The sequence below is a fragment of the Strix uralensis genome, chromosome 20 (assembly GCF_047716275.1).
Source record: "Strix uralensis isolate ZFMK-TIS-50842 chromosome 20, bStrUra1, whole genome shotgun sequence".
Classification (NCBI taxonomy): domain Eukaryota; kingdom Metazoa; phylum Chordata; class Aves; order Strigiformes; family Strigidae; genus Strix; species Strix uralensis.
The window spans coordinates 10,158,399-10,175,739 of NC_133991.1; the positions used below are offsets into that span (position 1 = coordinate 10,158,399).

Here is a 17,341-nt window from a genome sequence, read left to right on the forward strand (position 1 = left end):
AAAGTCCTTGATCAAGGACAATCAAAGCACTGTTTTGAACTTCTCATTTATCTTGTAGTGGTAACAATAGAGATGAAAGACTAGGTCTGAAGGACAAAAGATTTAATCCAGCATGGTAATTTTATGTTCCTGTCTTAGTAAGTAAGAATATTTTACCATCACTCAAGCTTGAACCAAACTGCTGCATAGCCCTTAGCTTCCGTGTTCTTTTACCACAGCATTCAGAATGAAGATTCTGTAATCAGCTTCTGGTTTGTTCGTGGCTTTAATAAAGAGAAAATCCAGGCTTCTTAGACACCAGCAATATATTAGCAGCTCCAGAATCTAAACCAAATGAAAGAATGAATGTACACTGAAAATACAGCAGGGATTTGTCCTCTTTTTATTAAGAGAAAACAAGTCGATAAGATTATTAGAGGAGAAGAAAGGTACTGCAGTGCAAAGCAGTAATTACTTCAATTATGAGAAGTGTTTGTCTGTACACATGCACACATATAACCCCTTTCTGGCATAGAGCTTGATAACGTTATAGCTGAGGAAGCTCAGGCAGCAGGCTAAATGGAGAATTCAAGTTGTGGGAGTCACTATCTTTAATTTTTAATTTAGTAACACTAAACTGCCTTTGCCTTGAAACAAAATTCAGTGCTGAATCTGAGTCACAAAACCTCTCTATTCAAAAAGCTGCAAAAAAGAAAAAAAAGTGGCAGTGATTTTTGGATCATTATAGTGTTTAGATATAAATTACATAATAAAATATTAAAAGGAAAAGTATTCAATTGCCATGCAGCAAACTGGGCTGTGTCAGGATTTAAAAACTGAGTCAGGGGGAAGCTCTCAAGCAAGAATGACATAGAGGAAGAAAGGCAGCGGGATTTGTGACTCAGACAAACATTTCAACGCAGGAGACACAGGCAAACAAAAGGATCCTACTGCATGTGATGTCAGCAAGCAAATGCTCCGTTTGGGAATAATAGCTTCCTACGTATTGCAGTGCAGGAGGAGGGGGGAGCTAGCACAGTACACATGCCTACGTAGCCACAAGGAAAACCATCCATTAAGAATGTTGTAGCAATATTTTGAGAAGCACTGCTGGTTAGTAGTGATAGCTGCTATCTAACATGTTTGATATTTATGGAAAAATCCATTTCTCTCAGTTTATTGTGTTCTGATTTAATATCCTCAACACGTTCTTCTATGTGTGAGGAGAGTAAGGACATGTCTCCAATATACTATTAATTTCAGCTGACTGTGGGTTTTTATTTTGTTTGTAGTAGAGTAGCATCCAGAAGCCCCAGCTGTGATGGATCCTGTTATACTAAGATAAATTGTTTTGTCTGAGTAAATGTTAGAACTTCCAGTATTCCAGGTGTCATTATCAAAATAAAAAAATTGTGTAGTTATTGGCTAGCAGTGGGAGTTACAAAACATCCAAAGGAAGCACTGGAGGCTCTCTATGCTGAGATTTAAATTTTTTTTTTCATATTGAAGCTATTACAAAAATCAGCTCTGCAGACCAGAACTAGAGAGAAGGATCTGTTGGCGGAGACAAAATTAGATTAAATGAGCCAGATTTCGTTCTCATCTGCTGGAGACAAGGAAGCTGTTCCAGGCTTAGAATTGCGTATATAGAAAGAATTTGACCGTTACCTCACCAATAAATCTTCTGTGGCAAGTTGATATTTTCTTACATGTGCCTGGAATTCTCTTGCATTTCACAGCATCGCTGCACAACAGTGAGTGACATGAGAGAATTTTATGACTGCACAAACAGTAAGATTCTGACTAGATAACATCACGGCACTGAATCAAAAATAAATATAGGTTGGTTGATTCGCTGCTTAAGTCCCAGTTTTCTGAAAGCCAAGAGCTTTAACGATCATGCTGAGTTTAGAATTACTCCATTTTGTAGGGATGACATTTACTTGTGGTGTAGGAACCTACTTCGTCACCACAACAAGAACACAGTATCTACCACAGGGCTTGGCAACAGGAAAACATTGTGGTCGCAGTGTACTTCTTCCCAAGCCCAGAATCCTGCTTTGAAACTCTTTAGCTTGGACAGGGAAAATAACAATATTTTTTTCCTGATTTTATGTGTTCTGCACCTTTTCCATTATGAAACACTGAGAAACCAACTAGCTTCCAACTCAACTAAATTTAAGAAAACACAGAGAAGAAATAGCTTAACTGAAGGTAAGAAGGTGTAGCCAAGGTTCAGGTTATGCAATCGAACAGTCTGGTATTGAAGTCAATTACAAACTGGTTGACTAATGCAGAAGGAGATTCAGCTGCTAACCCAAATGTTGAATACAGTGCTGAGAAAAGAACGTTTAAAATATAACATCTATTTTTCTGTTGAACGTCAGTTAGTGTTCCTTTAGTTATTTTGGGGGACTAAACTTAGAATCAGATTTGTTCTAAAGTATTTCATGGACTAATGACAAAGGTGAAATCCTTACCGCCCGCTTTTTTAACTCCACCTTTTTTCTGAACGAGAGAAAATATGTAAGTTGTAAGGACGAGTCATTGTGTCGCAGCTTCTCAGAAGAGATTGTCTTTACCATGCTCAGAATCATAATTATTTAGAAAGGGATATTAAGCTGTATTATACTGGTTTAACACATGCTAATTCTATATGAAATATATTTGATTCAGTTTTGAAGTATGGTTTGATGCTTTCTTGCCCTAAGACAGAGTACCTTGAGGGAAACTGAGTAAATAGAGCGCTTACGTTGCAGTAACACAAATATTATGACAGAGTACATAAGGGAAATAATACTTCTTTTTACAGGATGAGAGCCAGGGAAGTTAACCTGTGGTTTCTAAACCAGTTCAAGCACAACGGCGCTGCTAAGGGTGGGCACGCAGAGCCTGGCTGTAGGGAAACGTGAGCCCCCAGCTCTCAGGGCCACCGAGCAGCTGCCCAGCCCTCCTCCGCACCAGTGCTCCCGACTGGAGGCACCAGTGCCCGCTGCCGGGCTTCCCCTCTGCCTGGCTCCCCAGGCTGCGTACGTACTCCGTGTCTTGTGGCTTCTAGCCATGGAGTCGTTTTGGATGATTAGGGTCGGGAGAGTTGGCTTCCCTTGGCTAGTGCAAGACTGCTGCATTAATGTTCTGTGCTGAAGAATGAAATCACCGGGAACTGGCCCCCTTCCCAGTACTGAATTTCACCCACAAATGCACCCACTGTTAAACTGTAAGCTACTGTCTTGCTTCCTACAAGCAAGAAAGATTCGCACAATATGCACTATTTATCAGAGTCTAAGCTCCACACAGTTTTAACTATATCTGTAGAAATAATAAATGGTATTAAAAACAATATTTTGATCACTATACAAGCAGTAAAAATATTAGCTTATGCGCTGAAAGGATGCATAGAAAGTATGTATTTTACTAAGTCATTCTTCAAGAATTATAGCTAATACTGTTCATTTTATTACAAAAATTACTTGCCATTAATTTAAATGGAGGCGGACAAGCATCAGGATATTTAAAAAAAAAAAAATCACATTTCAGTTTCAAACAATGAGAAGGGGGAATGTTTAAAATATAAACTATCTAGCAATGTATATAGGAAAATAAAAAGGAAGCTCAACAGACCTCAATAAATGGTTCTAATTGGATCTGGATGCTTTTCTCAAAGCCTCCAAACATGCTGTTTGAATTCTTGCTCACTTTGGTATCTCACATCACGTTATTTTGGAGTTTTAAATCTATGAGATGTGCACCTCTAATACTCTAATTTATTTAGTGTGAAACACTGCCATTTTAGCAACGCAGTTACAACTACACTTATTTAGTGATTCTTTTTGTATTATATATGTTGCTAAAATAAAATGGTTTGGCCTAAAGAACAAGTTGTCTCCTTAGCATGAAAATTATGCCTATTAAGTATAGCATGTCAATAGGAGACTGTAACATCATTTATAACACCTTTTTTTACAATATAAGCTTACTACACATTTGACTGTAAATGTTATGGAACACATCACATAAATGTATCTCTAAAAGTCATTTATTCATTATTCTGTATAATTAGCACAAATTTCTGTGGCTAAATCATAGAATTTGAGACTGTTCAAAGAAGTTAGCATCAGCTGCAGACATACTTTAAAGTCTGTGAATCCTACCATTCTATTTTATCTGCACTCTTATAGCACATATATTACAGTAATAATGGCCAGAGTCTGGACACAACAATGGTTGGTTTCTGGTACTCGTTCAAATGGCTGATTTTTACTTTTTTTTTTTTAAGAGACTTTTCTAAGTAGGTGACTGTAAAATTCAAGGTCTTGTGACTGGAGCAGGATATCACAGAATCAGGAATCTAATCTACAGTAAAATGATGAACAAGCCATTTAAAGTAAGTCTGTGGAAGAACCAATGTAATTTTTTTAATCCCACTAGGCACCTACCTTAAGAAGCCTGGCTTAAATTTTGCTCTCATTTTAGGATGAACTTCACCCTCCACCCCAAAAGGGCAGAATATGCACACACCATTAAATCCCTAGAACTGAGTATAAATGGGATTTAAGCAGTACATCTTTTCATATTGCCTTCTCTGAGCAGAAGCGAGCTTCAGGCTCAGAACTGCAGCAGTGCTACATTCACCCAGTACGGTACTGCGGGACTTCAGCCTCATGGAATGTGCTGCAAAAATGGAAAGTACAGAGGAAGGGCCTGGCACAGTAACACTGCCAGCAAGCTCTGTTGTTTGCTGATATCCAGGAGGTCTGCGCCCCTCATCTCCATTTAGCAGTAAAAGGAAATTATGATAATGAAGAGTGACTGATTGCTGAAGTGGATCAACCTTAACATGAAGATACCGGGCTCCGGTGTGCTCCCGCCTGCAGGATGATCTCATGATTTGACAACATCCAGACCACTTTACTAAGTGTTATGTGGTCAGCTGTGTTTTGCTGAGGCAATCCCACGGGTGCTGACCTACAGGCACACTGCAATCAGTCAGTCAAAGGTTTTATGATGTAACAAATTTTGTCTTTGTTAACAGGAAACAAGGTTGAGCTCTATCTGCTTTGACACTGTTCCAAACCTGTTTAGGCATTTTGAACAGCTTAGCTTTTCATCAGTTCTTTCTTCCACATACTTCTCTCCAACAAACTTCCAAATCTAACTAAATAGGCACGGACTAATACCCAGTTTCTCACTATAGCTATTCAAAGAACCCCCTTAGCTAAAGAGGGGTCTGAATGGAAGGCTGAAAATGGAATTTTCCTTTGGAACGGGATTGGAAATTTCCATGACAGCTGGAAGTGGGATTCAGGCCTGAAATCCTGTGTTTTGCAATGGATGTGGATATTCCAGAATAATCTTTGACTCGTAACCTGGAAAAGCTGACTTGACCTCAAAACCCTTTTCTTTTAGAAAGAAAAAAAAAAAAAAAGGCAAGAGAAAGAAATAGAGATAAGGACTTTGGTATTTAAGAACATGGTAAAGGAGCCAGTAAAACTGTGGTCACAGAAGTTACTGTGCTTTTTTTAAACTACAGCTGAACAAAGGCGGAACCTAAGAAAATTAACTGGAGTTTGATGCAGCTTGTCAACAAGAGCCTTCTCACTATACTCCTTTCAAATTCTTGCTATTCTTACTCTTAAGCAATAGAAATTATTTAAGTCAACTGAACAATAATTATCTCATGGAGTTTGAAGAGCTATAAAAAGAACAGACATGTACATGCACATTCACAAGGTGACTGATATTGATCATGTGAATACATATAGAGAATTTTAATCTCTTTCAACAGTATATTGCAAGCATCGTTTCATGTATTATCCCACATACAACACTACCTTCAACAGCAGACGTGCCTTCAAAATGAGAACAGCCAAAGGCTTGGAAATACATGCTCTTCTGTTGTTTTCATCTGGAAAACAGAATATAGCTTCTAAAATTACTTCTGGTTTATTGCAAGAGCCCTACTTTTTCAAGGGATCACTTCAGAAAGGCAATTTATTTACCATTAGGTTTTCCCATTATATTCTTTTGTATGGTATTGAAGCATGTATCATAGGTGTATTAAATACTGTCAAAATGTTCTTAATGCCCCTACGTTGTTTTCTACTTGTCAGTGCACAGGAATCTCCTCCAAATGTTATAAAAAAATTAAAAAGCACTTCTTTTTGCACTTCATACAATTCAGGTCACCTCCCCAAGGCCTGTTCAAATCCTCCTTATTTCTCACCAGCAAAATGAGAAAGAGGAAGACATCATTTTAAGGCTAAAATAAAACAGATTTCTTCCACAACAACACTATAAAACCTTCTTTTATTTAAAAAAAAAAAAAAGCAACATGAAGCTGGAAAGGATACAAACACCTGTGTTTCCTTCTTAGTTCAGGTGCAAGTCTTGTCCTCTGTTTGACAATATGTTGCAAACCAATGATTTCAGACTCAAAATTTTATGAATTGTGAGCTTATTCCATCCACCTAACCCCATCACGTAGGAACCATTCTGCTACCCAGCAATCCCGAGAGCACTGAGGCGTTCTAAATTTAGCTTCCAGAATTACCGAACACTGAAAACATTTCATAACAGTACCAAACGCACCTCTCACAGATCAATGCTTTACTTGACAATACATTGTATTTAGAGCTTCTTTTTCTGGACAGCAGTAAGTAACAGCGTGGCTACCTTCTGTGGTAATTGCCCACCCCACTGTCTCCACACAGTGAAGCGATCGCAGGTTCCTGGCTGCCTCACTTAGCCATACCACCCACAGCTACCGTATGTTCCACATTGCAGGTTAATAAGAATGGTTTTTCACCTTTCCCTCCCAGAAACAAATGTCAGCATGGCTTAGAGCCATAAACTCTTTATTTAATATTGAAGCAAAACAATGCTAACTTGACTGTGGTGCCAAAACTTGACGAAGTATCCTGAGTACAAAGTTCTACTCTATTTCATTTTAATTAGTGTCCTTTGCAATTAGACAAATGATGAAAAGCACATGGGGACTGCCAAGATGAATCAAGGACATCTGGTAACTTTAACATTTCAACATGAAACAGAGTAGGTACTGCTCTCAGATACTCTTATGTGCTGTTTGAAACAACTAAAAATATATACAATCAACAAAATTTAAGAAAGAGACTACCTAAATGCTTTTGGATCTTTTCTTGGATAGCCTTAATTGCTGTTTGTCATACGACATGAATCTGATCGTACGTCTTGTTGAATTAGCTGTTACTTCCCTAAGATGATGTTGTTATAGGAATTTTTAGAATTGAGATCATATTACACAAAGATTATCTGGATTAATTTCTTAGAAACTCCAACTGCCTCTGAATTACTAGTGAAAAACAACTAATCATGAACTTAAAACTGCTTTTGTGATACTTGCATTGATATGCATCCTCTTGAGGCTTGTGACTCACTGATGGTGCAGTACACACAAACCTAAAAAAATAAAAACAAAATCCAGCAGTGACATTATCAACTGCAACTGTGGGCTATCTCTTCAAAGAGAACTGCAATGGTTTTTACCCCCCAAACCCACCCAGCATTCCTAAATACATGAATGTTAAATTGAAAATATATAAATGGTGTACTGAAAAAAAAATACTTGGGAAATATTCTTTCAGAAGCTATGCAATTTTCTGGCGCTTTAATAGCTTTTGGCTGTGAAAGACTAAGACTAACTGTGACAATCACATTTTTAACTCTCGGGGCTTTTACATATTCACAAGATTGCAATATGATCAGTCAATGCAGTTGCCGGAAATATTCTAAAATTAGTTTGGTTCCGAAATAACAATTCACCAAACAGAAGATAGATTTACAGCAGCACCTGACACGCAGAGGTAATTACTACAATGCAGAGAACAACAGGTTTCAGCAAGCTACTGTCCTTGTTACCATCCATTAAAATTTGTGAATATTTTTGCATTTGAGGCTTGTGATTTGGCCGTTTTTCAAGGTATATCTGACATTAAGGATATCGTTCCCTCCCATGTGTACAAGCTATTTCAAATGTGTAGCAATTATACCTGTTCATTGTTGGTATTTATGGACCTGATAGCTCCGAAAATAGCTTTTCAGCAGTAATGAATAAAACAAGCCAAAACGCCTTTCACAAATGAAAGACGTTTATTAGACAGCAGTAGAATATCAACTACAGTTTGTCTCCCACTGACTGATTATAAGTTTTACGTTTAATTCGGTGTAACATCTTCAGCTGCTCATGAACTTGGCCAGAGCACTGAATGTGTAGATCTCATGTATCATTTATGAACCCGCGTGGCTATTCAAATGAATGAACATAAATTAGTGGCAGAAGTTTTGTTGCTAAGGGTTGGAAATGGGTAACTACGACCCCGAAGCTCCCGTTCCCGGGAATACGGGGAGTATGTGGAAAGGCGAGGGCTGAGGAGCCCACACCAGACCCGCCCGCCCACCGCCGGTGCGGGGCAGCCCGGGCCCGCACACACCACAGGCTTTCCAGAGAGGACTTTTTTTTTTCCCGAAATACTGTGTTTAACGGACACTGTCCCTCACGTTAAGCCACTCTGATTTCAAACCCACTCTGCAGAGGCTCCGCCTGGCAGCCAGCCCGCGGGGCAGCGATGCCCCCACACCGTGAGGTGAGGCCGGGCCGGGCCTCCCCCAGCCCCGGCCCCGCTTACCCTCGGGCCCCGTCCTGGCAGCGGGCGGCAGCCCGCGGAGGCGATACCGGCGCCGGAAACGATGAGCGCAGGGAAATCCTGAGGCAGAGATTAGGTAATAGGGAATGTGCTCTCAGGTTTCCTTCGGGTTCCTGTGAGGATCCTACGCGTCTGGCTGCCTTCGCATGACTCATCACATCGGCGCGGCTGTCAGCGCGCGTGCCCTCCACCTGCCTCCCCCCCGTCCCCTCACCGCCCGCTCGGCCTCGCCTCGCCCCCCCTCCCCGGGCCCAGCCTCCCCCTCCGCCCGCGGCCCGGACCCCTCAACCCCCTCAGCCCCGCCCGCGCTCCCACCGCTGAGGCGCGTCCCCCCCCCCTTTCCCTTCCTCCCGCGGCGTGCGCGCCCCCGCGGGCCCGGCTCGGGAGCGCGCGCGCAGGCTGGGCGGGAGGCGTGAGGCGGCTGCCGGCGGGCAGGGAGCTCTCTGCGGGCGCAGTGCTGATCCGCCGGCGGGCGGCCGGGAATGCGAAGCAATGGCCGCGGGCGGCTCGGGCAGCAGCAGCGGCGGCGGCAGCGCGGAGGAGAAGAGCTACCGCCGCTTCCTCGAGCTGTTCTTGGGCGAGTTCCGCGGGCCCTTCGGAGCAGAGCCGGAGCCGGAGCCGGCGCCGGCTCCCTCCCCCCCGCTCCCCGCTGCCGACGCCGCGGCCGCCACTGACGAGGACCCCGGGGCAGAAGCAGAAGCGGGAACGGCCGCTGAGGCGGAGGAGGGCGAGGGCGACGGCGACGCCGGCGACCCTCAGCCGCCCGCCCCGCCGCCACCTCCCCCGCCGCTGCCTCCGCTGCCCCGGCCGCTCTCGGAGTACATCACGGAGGAGGAGGTGGAGGGCGAGTGCCTGGACCTCTGTTTGCAGCAGCTCTACAAGTAGTGAGTGCCGGGCTGAGGGGAGGGGGGACGGGGCGCGGGGCTGAGGGGAGCCTCCTGTGTGGGGGGCTGAGGGAGCCCCGCCGTGGGGCTGGAGGCGGGAGCGGGATGTGGGGCTGAGGGGATCCCCCCTGTGTGTGGGGAACCTCCGGTGTGGGGCTGAGGGGATCCCCCCTGTGTGTGGGGAATCTCCGGTGTGGGGCTGAGGGGACCCCAGTGTATTTTTAAATGCTGGAGAGCGAGGGCAAGGTGTGGGGCTGAGGGAGACCGTCCTGCTGGGGCAGCGGAGGGCAGGGCGCTTGGGCAGGGGAAGGTCCCCCCAGGCAAGGAGTGAAGGACTTTGGTGACTGCTCGGGATCAAAGCGTCCTGCTCAGTCCTGTTTCCCCCCTGCCCAAAAGACGGCTCTGCTCTCTGCCCCCCTCCTTCCCTCTCGCCGGGACAGGGAGCAAAGAGGCGAAGGGGATAGACACGAGCATCCATCTGGAGAGCAGCTTGCTTGGGGAGGGAGAGTGATGGGGAAAATGTCTCACGCTCTGGTGCCAAAGCAGGAGGGGGGTTTGCCTGTGGTTGGTTGTATTGAGGCTCGAAATGGAAATGTTCCCTCTGTGAGGGTTTGTAAAGGGGGAAACCTCAGCCAAGAAAGAAGGAAGGGAAGAACAAGGGGCAAGGAAAGAGAGGCAGTCCGCCCGCTTCCCCCCTCCAAAAAAACCCCCCACATCGAGAAAACCACAGCGTGTATTTACAGACCAGGGAGAAAAGAGGAGTTAGCCTTAGAAAAAAGCTATCCATAATCACGGGGCTCTGTCTACCGTCAGCTGGGGAAAGCCAGCTACACTCTGCTCTGTACGGAGGCAGTTTCCAGATCTGTGCTTTCTAAAGGCTGGTGCATAAAGAGGAAACAGATGGGATCTATTCCCAGTGTGAAAAGTCTGTGGACTGAAACCTAAAGATCAGTTACCAGTGCCTTGTATTGTGCTCAGCCTTGGCTTTGAAGGCTTGAAATAGAAATGGTTGTTAGTGGCGTTTCTTTAGGAAGCTTTTTAAACTGATGCCACAGGAGGAGACAAATGAACCTGTGAAAATATGCACAGCACACCGGGGAGCTTTCTGCCATTGAGCTGATAATTGTAATGAGAGGTGTTACTCGGTCGCAAAAATAAATAAATAAAGATCCGGGTTTTACAACTGCATGGTCTGTTTCTATTCAATTCTCATCTGCCCTCTGCGTTTGTGGACGATAGGGACAACACAATGATAGCTGCGGAGGACAAAGCTCTCCTATTCACTCACGCTCGCCCTGCCACCTTTGGAAAGTCTTTCTCTGGAATACAGCAGCACATTCATAGGATGTGGCAGAGAGGAGAGCGCCAAGTCTCTTCTGCATATTTAGAACGTGTTTTGTTTTTTTAAAACAGACTTGTGAAATCAAAAGTCAGATTAGTGTAAGTAAAGTTTTAGACATAGAGCAGATTATTTTAAAGTATTATTTAAAGTATATCTATGAAATGGTTTTGCACCTGAATTCCTCCCCCGCCCCCTTCTCTCTACATGTCCCCATACCCCCGGACAGGCAGACTTAGATTCCCCAGTTTCTGAGGCCCATATTCATGGATGAAATTATTAAGAAAAAAAAAAACAAACCCACACCACCATATTGAGCGGATTCTTTATATAGAGATAGCTCTTGCCAGGTTGTGGAGTTGGGTTTTTTTCAGCCTTTGTATAAATCTTTTGATGGCTGCTGAATGAAGCATCTCTTTGGCTTTGTTTATGGTGAAATCAATGCAGGCTTCTTTCTATAGGCACCTACAGTATGAAGCAAAAAGCAATATCTACCTCAAAATTAAGGGAGCAGGGGATCATGTTGTTAGAAAATGGTTTTCCGAAGGCTTAAATATTTTGTTAATGTATAGAAAATGCATTTTCAAATAGTAAATTATTATCCTTTAACTGAAGATTGCTAGACATTGATTTATATCTATCTAGCTAACTGCAAAATTTAATTCTTTAAAATATTTTAAAATATTATAAGCCAAATCTAATAACTTTTAAAAGAGCTAAACCGAAATAGCTTTTTCTTGAGTGATGGTGGAATCTGAGGTAAGTGCAAGTATGTAAAACTGTTCTTCAGGTAAAGTATTGTATCTTTAGTACACTCTCCAGTCACCAGAGAAGCTTAGAACTGTCACAACATTATAAACCAGGCAAAAGTAGAATGTCTTCCCCCTTTACAGCTAAGGGTTCGACTGGTCAGATGATTCCAGAGATGGGAAACTGCGTGCGTATCAGTAAAGCTACTCTTGTGCCAAATGGTTATGATAGTGGGTAAAAAAAAAAAAAAAAGGCAGATGAAAACTCATGTGAAGGGAAATATTTTATTGGTATGTCATTAGCAAGAAAGACTATATTGTGAAGGCATGTTTTCTGTAACTGTAACTATACATTAGTCAAATGACTGGTTTGCATTATATGTAGCATCAGGATAAAACCCATTAGTGTGAAAAATCCAACAGCTGTTTTTCAGCTATTTTAAGCACACCGCTTTAGTTCTTTTTGAGGGAAGTAAAACCATCTCAGAAATGAGAACATATTGCCAATCATGAAAAAATATAATCGTTTTCTGCCACTGTCTAGATCAGTATCAAAGAGTTCCTATTTATGAGATCTTCCTGCTATTTTCCGAAAGATTCATATTCCCCTTTGAGATTTCCAGTTCCTGGTTTCTTTCTAGAGACAGCATATGCTTGGAAAATTAGATTAATGTAATCTTTATACCTGTCTAAATGCCAGAAAATGTGTACTGTGTGCTTTCTTAGTGATCCTCAACAGAATGAAACTGATCTGTAGGAGGTATGTTAGACGAAGAAAATAAAAGAGGGTAAGGTTTGAGGAATTGCATTGGAACATTGGCTGACAGCTTGAAAGTTCATTTTGTGATTATCTTCTATGCTATCTTATTCAAGAGAAAGCTATATAATTTAAATAGTTTCCATGTAGAAAGAAATATACTTGGGACTTAATCTGTTAAATATGAGACCCCCATTGCTTGCTTCCACTGAGGAGCAGACCTCATTTCTGACTTATTTTAAAGGAAGAAGTTACTAACTTGATGTAACAAAGTTACAGATCATTCTCTGTTCTTTTCCTCTTCCTACTGATACTTTTCTTAAATCTAATGTATTTAAAAAGCTGGTTCTTGACAAGACATCTGAAAAACTAATCAACAAAGATGTGGTTGCTAAGAGAGGAGAGGGCCAGGCTTTGTTAAATTGTGCACCCTAGAAGTTGTGCCACTAGGAAGAAAAAATTTATCTTGCTGTTACTTTTTTTTTTTTCCCTGTACAAATGAAATAATTTGAAAAATTCAGTTGTATACTATTCTTGCTTTTCTTTTTCTCTCTTTTTTTTTTTTTTTTTTTTTTTCCCCAAGCTTTGATGGGAATAGATACAGTTGGTATCATTTGTAGGTTCAGGTTTCCTTTCAGTTATTTTGGTGGTATAATTTTTTGCTTTCAAATATTCATTTAGAAACATCTCTAGCAAGCTTAGAAAGCAGATCTATTTCTCTACTGTTGAGATTTGCAGAAGATGGCAAGTAAAATAAAACTCAATATTATGTCATCTTAAGTGCGTAGCTAAGGCACTGATGACAAAATTATTATTCTGAGGGCTGCAAAAAGTCCTGACTTGGAACATGAAAAGAAAAACTTTTAAGTGCTGCCCTTTTAGATTTCTTCACAGAATACTATGCAACTTTCACAGAATATCATAGATCCCAAGTTTAGGATTAAAAAATGCAATATTTGAAGTGAGATTTTTCTTAATTAATCCTTTCTTTGTTTTAAAGAGAGAAGATATTTTTGTTTAGGTTTATGTATTCCCCACAACCTTGCTATGAAAAATAAAGAATGGCAATGTAGGCTCAATGTTTTAACATTGGAACTGTGTAAAATATGGATAGTAAATAAGAATGGACTTTTTACCCCTCAACTTGCAATTTTAAGCTAAAGAGGAAGAACTTTTCATGGTGACTTTACATGAGCAGAAATCCATTTTTATAAAGTAAGCTCTTAAAAACAATGTTCTGTCTGCTGTGAAGAGACTGTATCCTCTCCCTTTAAAAAGCAGATGTACATGTTTTTAACTTGCTTTCTTAATCCCTGTCATATGAAAGCTGGCATTGTTGTCGCTATCTGCAAGTTGAAATTCATATATTATGCTAGATTGGCTTTCTTAGCACCATATTAAATAGGCTGTGATGCTTTACTCTTTTATAATTTGTCTTTTATCACCTATTCTGTTGATTGCAGTCTCAAAGCCCTTTTAGGAAATATAATTAGCTACTTGCCATCTCTAATATTAATCACAAGGACCAACAAAAAAGAAATACCATCCTTTTTAAGATGGTACTTGTTTCATCTTCCTTTGTGAGGTTTTACAATGGAAATGTTGATAATGTTGGCCTGTGCTTACAATAAATGACTGGAGTAGATAGTTTGCACCTGTTTTGGGAATTTTCTAATGGTTAATGAGGAGGTTTGACAGAGACCATTAAATTTCCCTCCCCCAGCTCTGTTGGTGGTTTGGTTCTGCACCTTAGCTTGTCCTGGGTAAGAGCATGACAATGTTATGGCTGAGGGAGGGGAGGGGAGGCAGGTTTGTGGCTGTGGTAATGTCTCCCTGGAGCCCCCGCCACGATTAGGAATCTCTTTCTGAGGGCAGTTGTTGAGCTGGCTGCTGCCAGCCACGTGCCGCAGAGCGCACAGCCGTGGCCTGGAGACCCAGAGACTCAGCGGTGAGCACCAAGCTCTGCCGCGAACATCTGTGGGTATGGCTGCTGATGCCGGCATCCTCAGACCCAAGGGATTTTGGTCCTAGAAATCATGGTGCTTCTCTGTACAGAAATTCTAAAATCGTCTGATAGAAGCGTATGCAGAAAGTTGAGAGAACTTCAGTATTGTTTTTAATGCCTTATTACTCTTTAAAAGAACCTACTATGACATTCAACCCATGTACCGCATGATGGTGATGGCATAGCGTGCAGAGATGGGCACGTTTCATACACTTTAGGCTGGAAATCATGATAGTCTACAAATAGGTGGTGTTTAGTGATAATCACTTTCAAAACACAACTAATGGTCTACACAGTGAGAGATTCTTTACATTGCTTTTAAGGCATATTCAGTTCATGCTCCCACGCTTTTAAAAATACTGAATCAAATCAGATATTTTGAAACTCCTTTTAAAAAAAGAGTATCAGCTAAAATGAGCTATTTAAATTGCAGATTTACATTTTGTAATGGTTAACATATATGGTGACATTTCAAAACTTACTAATTTATGATTAAAAGGATGCTGAGTTTTTCAAGTGCAATGGTGACTATGCTTAGAAGTTGCTTTATATAGCATTAAAAAAAATCATTTTTAGTGAACAGATTATGGAAATATATTCATTCCAGTGCTTTTATTTCAATGAATGTTGCTAGTAGTACAACAAATTAAAGGGAATTAATTTTGCTAGGAGCTTTTCACACCAAGATTTTTTGACCCAAGAGCAATTTGCATGATTCTACTACTCCTAGTGAAGCTCTCTGCTTTTGCATACAAATTGATTGAAGAATTAGATCTGTGTTAACACATTCTTTTTTTGGACCTTATATAACCACTGTGAAAACTAGACTGACTTATCAAGAAAGAATGTATAGATGAATCGTATAATAAATTTTACTTGTAATAAGTCACTTTTTATAAGATACTCGGAAACCTTTGACTAACTAAAATCTTACTGGCCATCTTGTGAAACTGCTTTTGACTCTGATCTTTTGGATGTGATGAGCATGTTGGGCTTCATTCCTTTGGAGAGTTTGTTTAGTAGTCCTCCTTTCTGGCACAAAACACTCTGCATAGAATATTTTTATCCTGAAAATTCCTCGTTGTAATTCTCCACCTGTACTTTGAAGAAAAGATAGTCTACTTAGTTGTGGTTCTTTTCACAAAATATTTTAAAAAATTATTTTTATTGATGTTAATTTTAAATTTTAGTTTGCTTTACAGTATGTTAGTAGAAGTTTCAGTGCCTTGACTGCTCTGTCACTGGTGTATGCTCTCATTAATTTTTTGTTGTCTTGCTAAATTGCTTACATGATCACATTAAAAGCAAAAGCAATAGGGCATGTAGTACACAGATAATGAGCACTATTTATTCTTATATTTGATGTCACTCTGAAATAATCTCTGGTTGTTCTGCACCATTTTCTTTCCTCATATTATTTGGTGCATACTGCTTTTTGGTTTGTTTTCTCCTAGGAAGTATTCTCACTGACTAGGAAAGATATGTGAAAAATGAGAGGAAATGGAGTTAGCGCTTTAAAACATTAGATGTTCTTTGAACCATGCGGCAAGACTGTCTTATGCAATGCAATCATGATTATGTAATGCAAATGGTTATAAAAATAAATGTGTCCTGGACAATATGTGTCCATGACGTGTTAGTAATCTGTGACAAAACCTAAAAACTAAACTGTAGATGGTCATCGCCACATATTAAAGTGTAGATCCTCCTCTTTGGTTTAGCTGAAATCAACCACCAAACAAATATTCTAGATTTTTGTTGTTATAACGTATTAATGATTAGATAAAACAAATGCAGCTTGTGGACTTGTTTTACAGAAACATTTCTGCTGTGCCTTTGTACTTCATTATGAAGAAACAACATTACCCGCCTTTAATAAGACATTTCATAAAGAAGTAATCATCGGAGTCATAAATTAGAACTGCATGGGAAATAGCTGCCCTTGGGTACTTCAGTAATTAATACAGAAGCTAAATGAGTTAACTAGATTGCAGGATTACCTCAGTTTATATTTATATTGGATGGAAAACAGCTAAAGGCAACTAGTGATTGAGGAACTGAACCAACATTTTAAGCTGTAGTACTGCTCACCAGTTCTGAACTCTGTATGCAATCAGTTGAAAAGTTTGATATTTTGTGTTGGTAGAGCGGGATTAAAAAGTTGACTGCTAAACTTTGATCATGGGAAAATGTGCTTGGGTGCAGACAAGTCTGACTTGGGAAACATTTACTCTTTCTTGTACAATAAAAGAAATATTTGATTAATCAGGTAAAATTGTCTGTAGCTCCTTAAAATTAATTTTCTCAGAGGATATAATTTTGAAGCTATTTTGGCTGGCTTTTTATGATCCAGTAAGGTCTGTTAAATTGTACCTAACAATTTTTCAAGTTTAGTTTCTTTTGCTCTTCATTTACAGTAAAGAATTTGAGTACTTTCTCTCATTTGAGAATATGATTTTTTCATAGGCTCTGTACTTCCATCATGATGTAACTAAAAATAGAAGCAGCGTATAAAAATAGGCCTTGGCATTTTAACTTCTTGGCACCGTCTCTAGGGCTGTTCCTTTCACCTCAGGCTATGACCTTCTTACTGAGGTTCAAAAATCTGAAATGAATGTGGTAAGTTATTCCTCATTAGTGTTATGAACACTGTACTCTGCAAGCTCTATTCATTAGCTTCTAGAATGATTCTTTTACTTTCAGTCCTAACTTGAAGTTATGGAAGTCTGAAACCCCCATGCTCTAGTTGAGAATTCAACACATAGTTGTGTGTTTCCTTTTTCTGTTTCTCAACAGAGAAAATGCTAGGTAACTAAAATTTGGGCTTCTGTGTATACCAGCTTCACCTGCAATGAGCTTTTGCTCAATTAGACATTGCTTGATTAATTTTTAAAATTATGTGATAGCACTGATAAAGCTTATAACGCAATTTATTTTTAATAAGGTA

General features: G+C 40.5%; 1 protein-coding gene and 1 long non-coding RNA gene across 3 annotated transcripts in view; one reads left to right on the plus strand and one right to left on the minus strand.

Annotated features, from left to right (window-relative positions):
• Positions 1-87: 87 nt before the first annotated feature.
• LOC141952733 (uncharacterized) lies at positions 88-8,777 on the minus strand. Of its 2 annotated transcripts, XR_012631724.1 has the most exons (5): positions 8,643-8,777; positions 7,361-7,416; positions 5,811-5,884; positions 1,648-1,723; positions 88-324 (listed from the first exon to the last, which is right to left on the minus strand). It is a non-coding gene; the product is annotated as an uncharacterized LOC141952733 (long non-coding RNA). The 2 variants fall into 2 exon arrangements; XR_012631723.1 differs by lacking the exon at positions 1,648-1,723.
• A 29-nt stretch (positions 8,778-8,806) lies between these two features.
• Positions 8,807-17,341, plus strand: part of PPM1E (protein phosphatase, Mg2+/Mn2+ dependent 1E) — a 70,710-nt gene continuing 62,175 nt past the window's right edge. Inside the window, 2 exon segments of the mRNA XM_074890503.1 lie at positions 8,807-9,061; positions 9,063-9,544. Of these exon segments, the coding sequence (XP_074746604.1) occupies positions 8,807-9,061; positions 9,063-9,544 (737 nt within the window).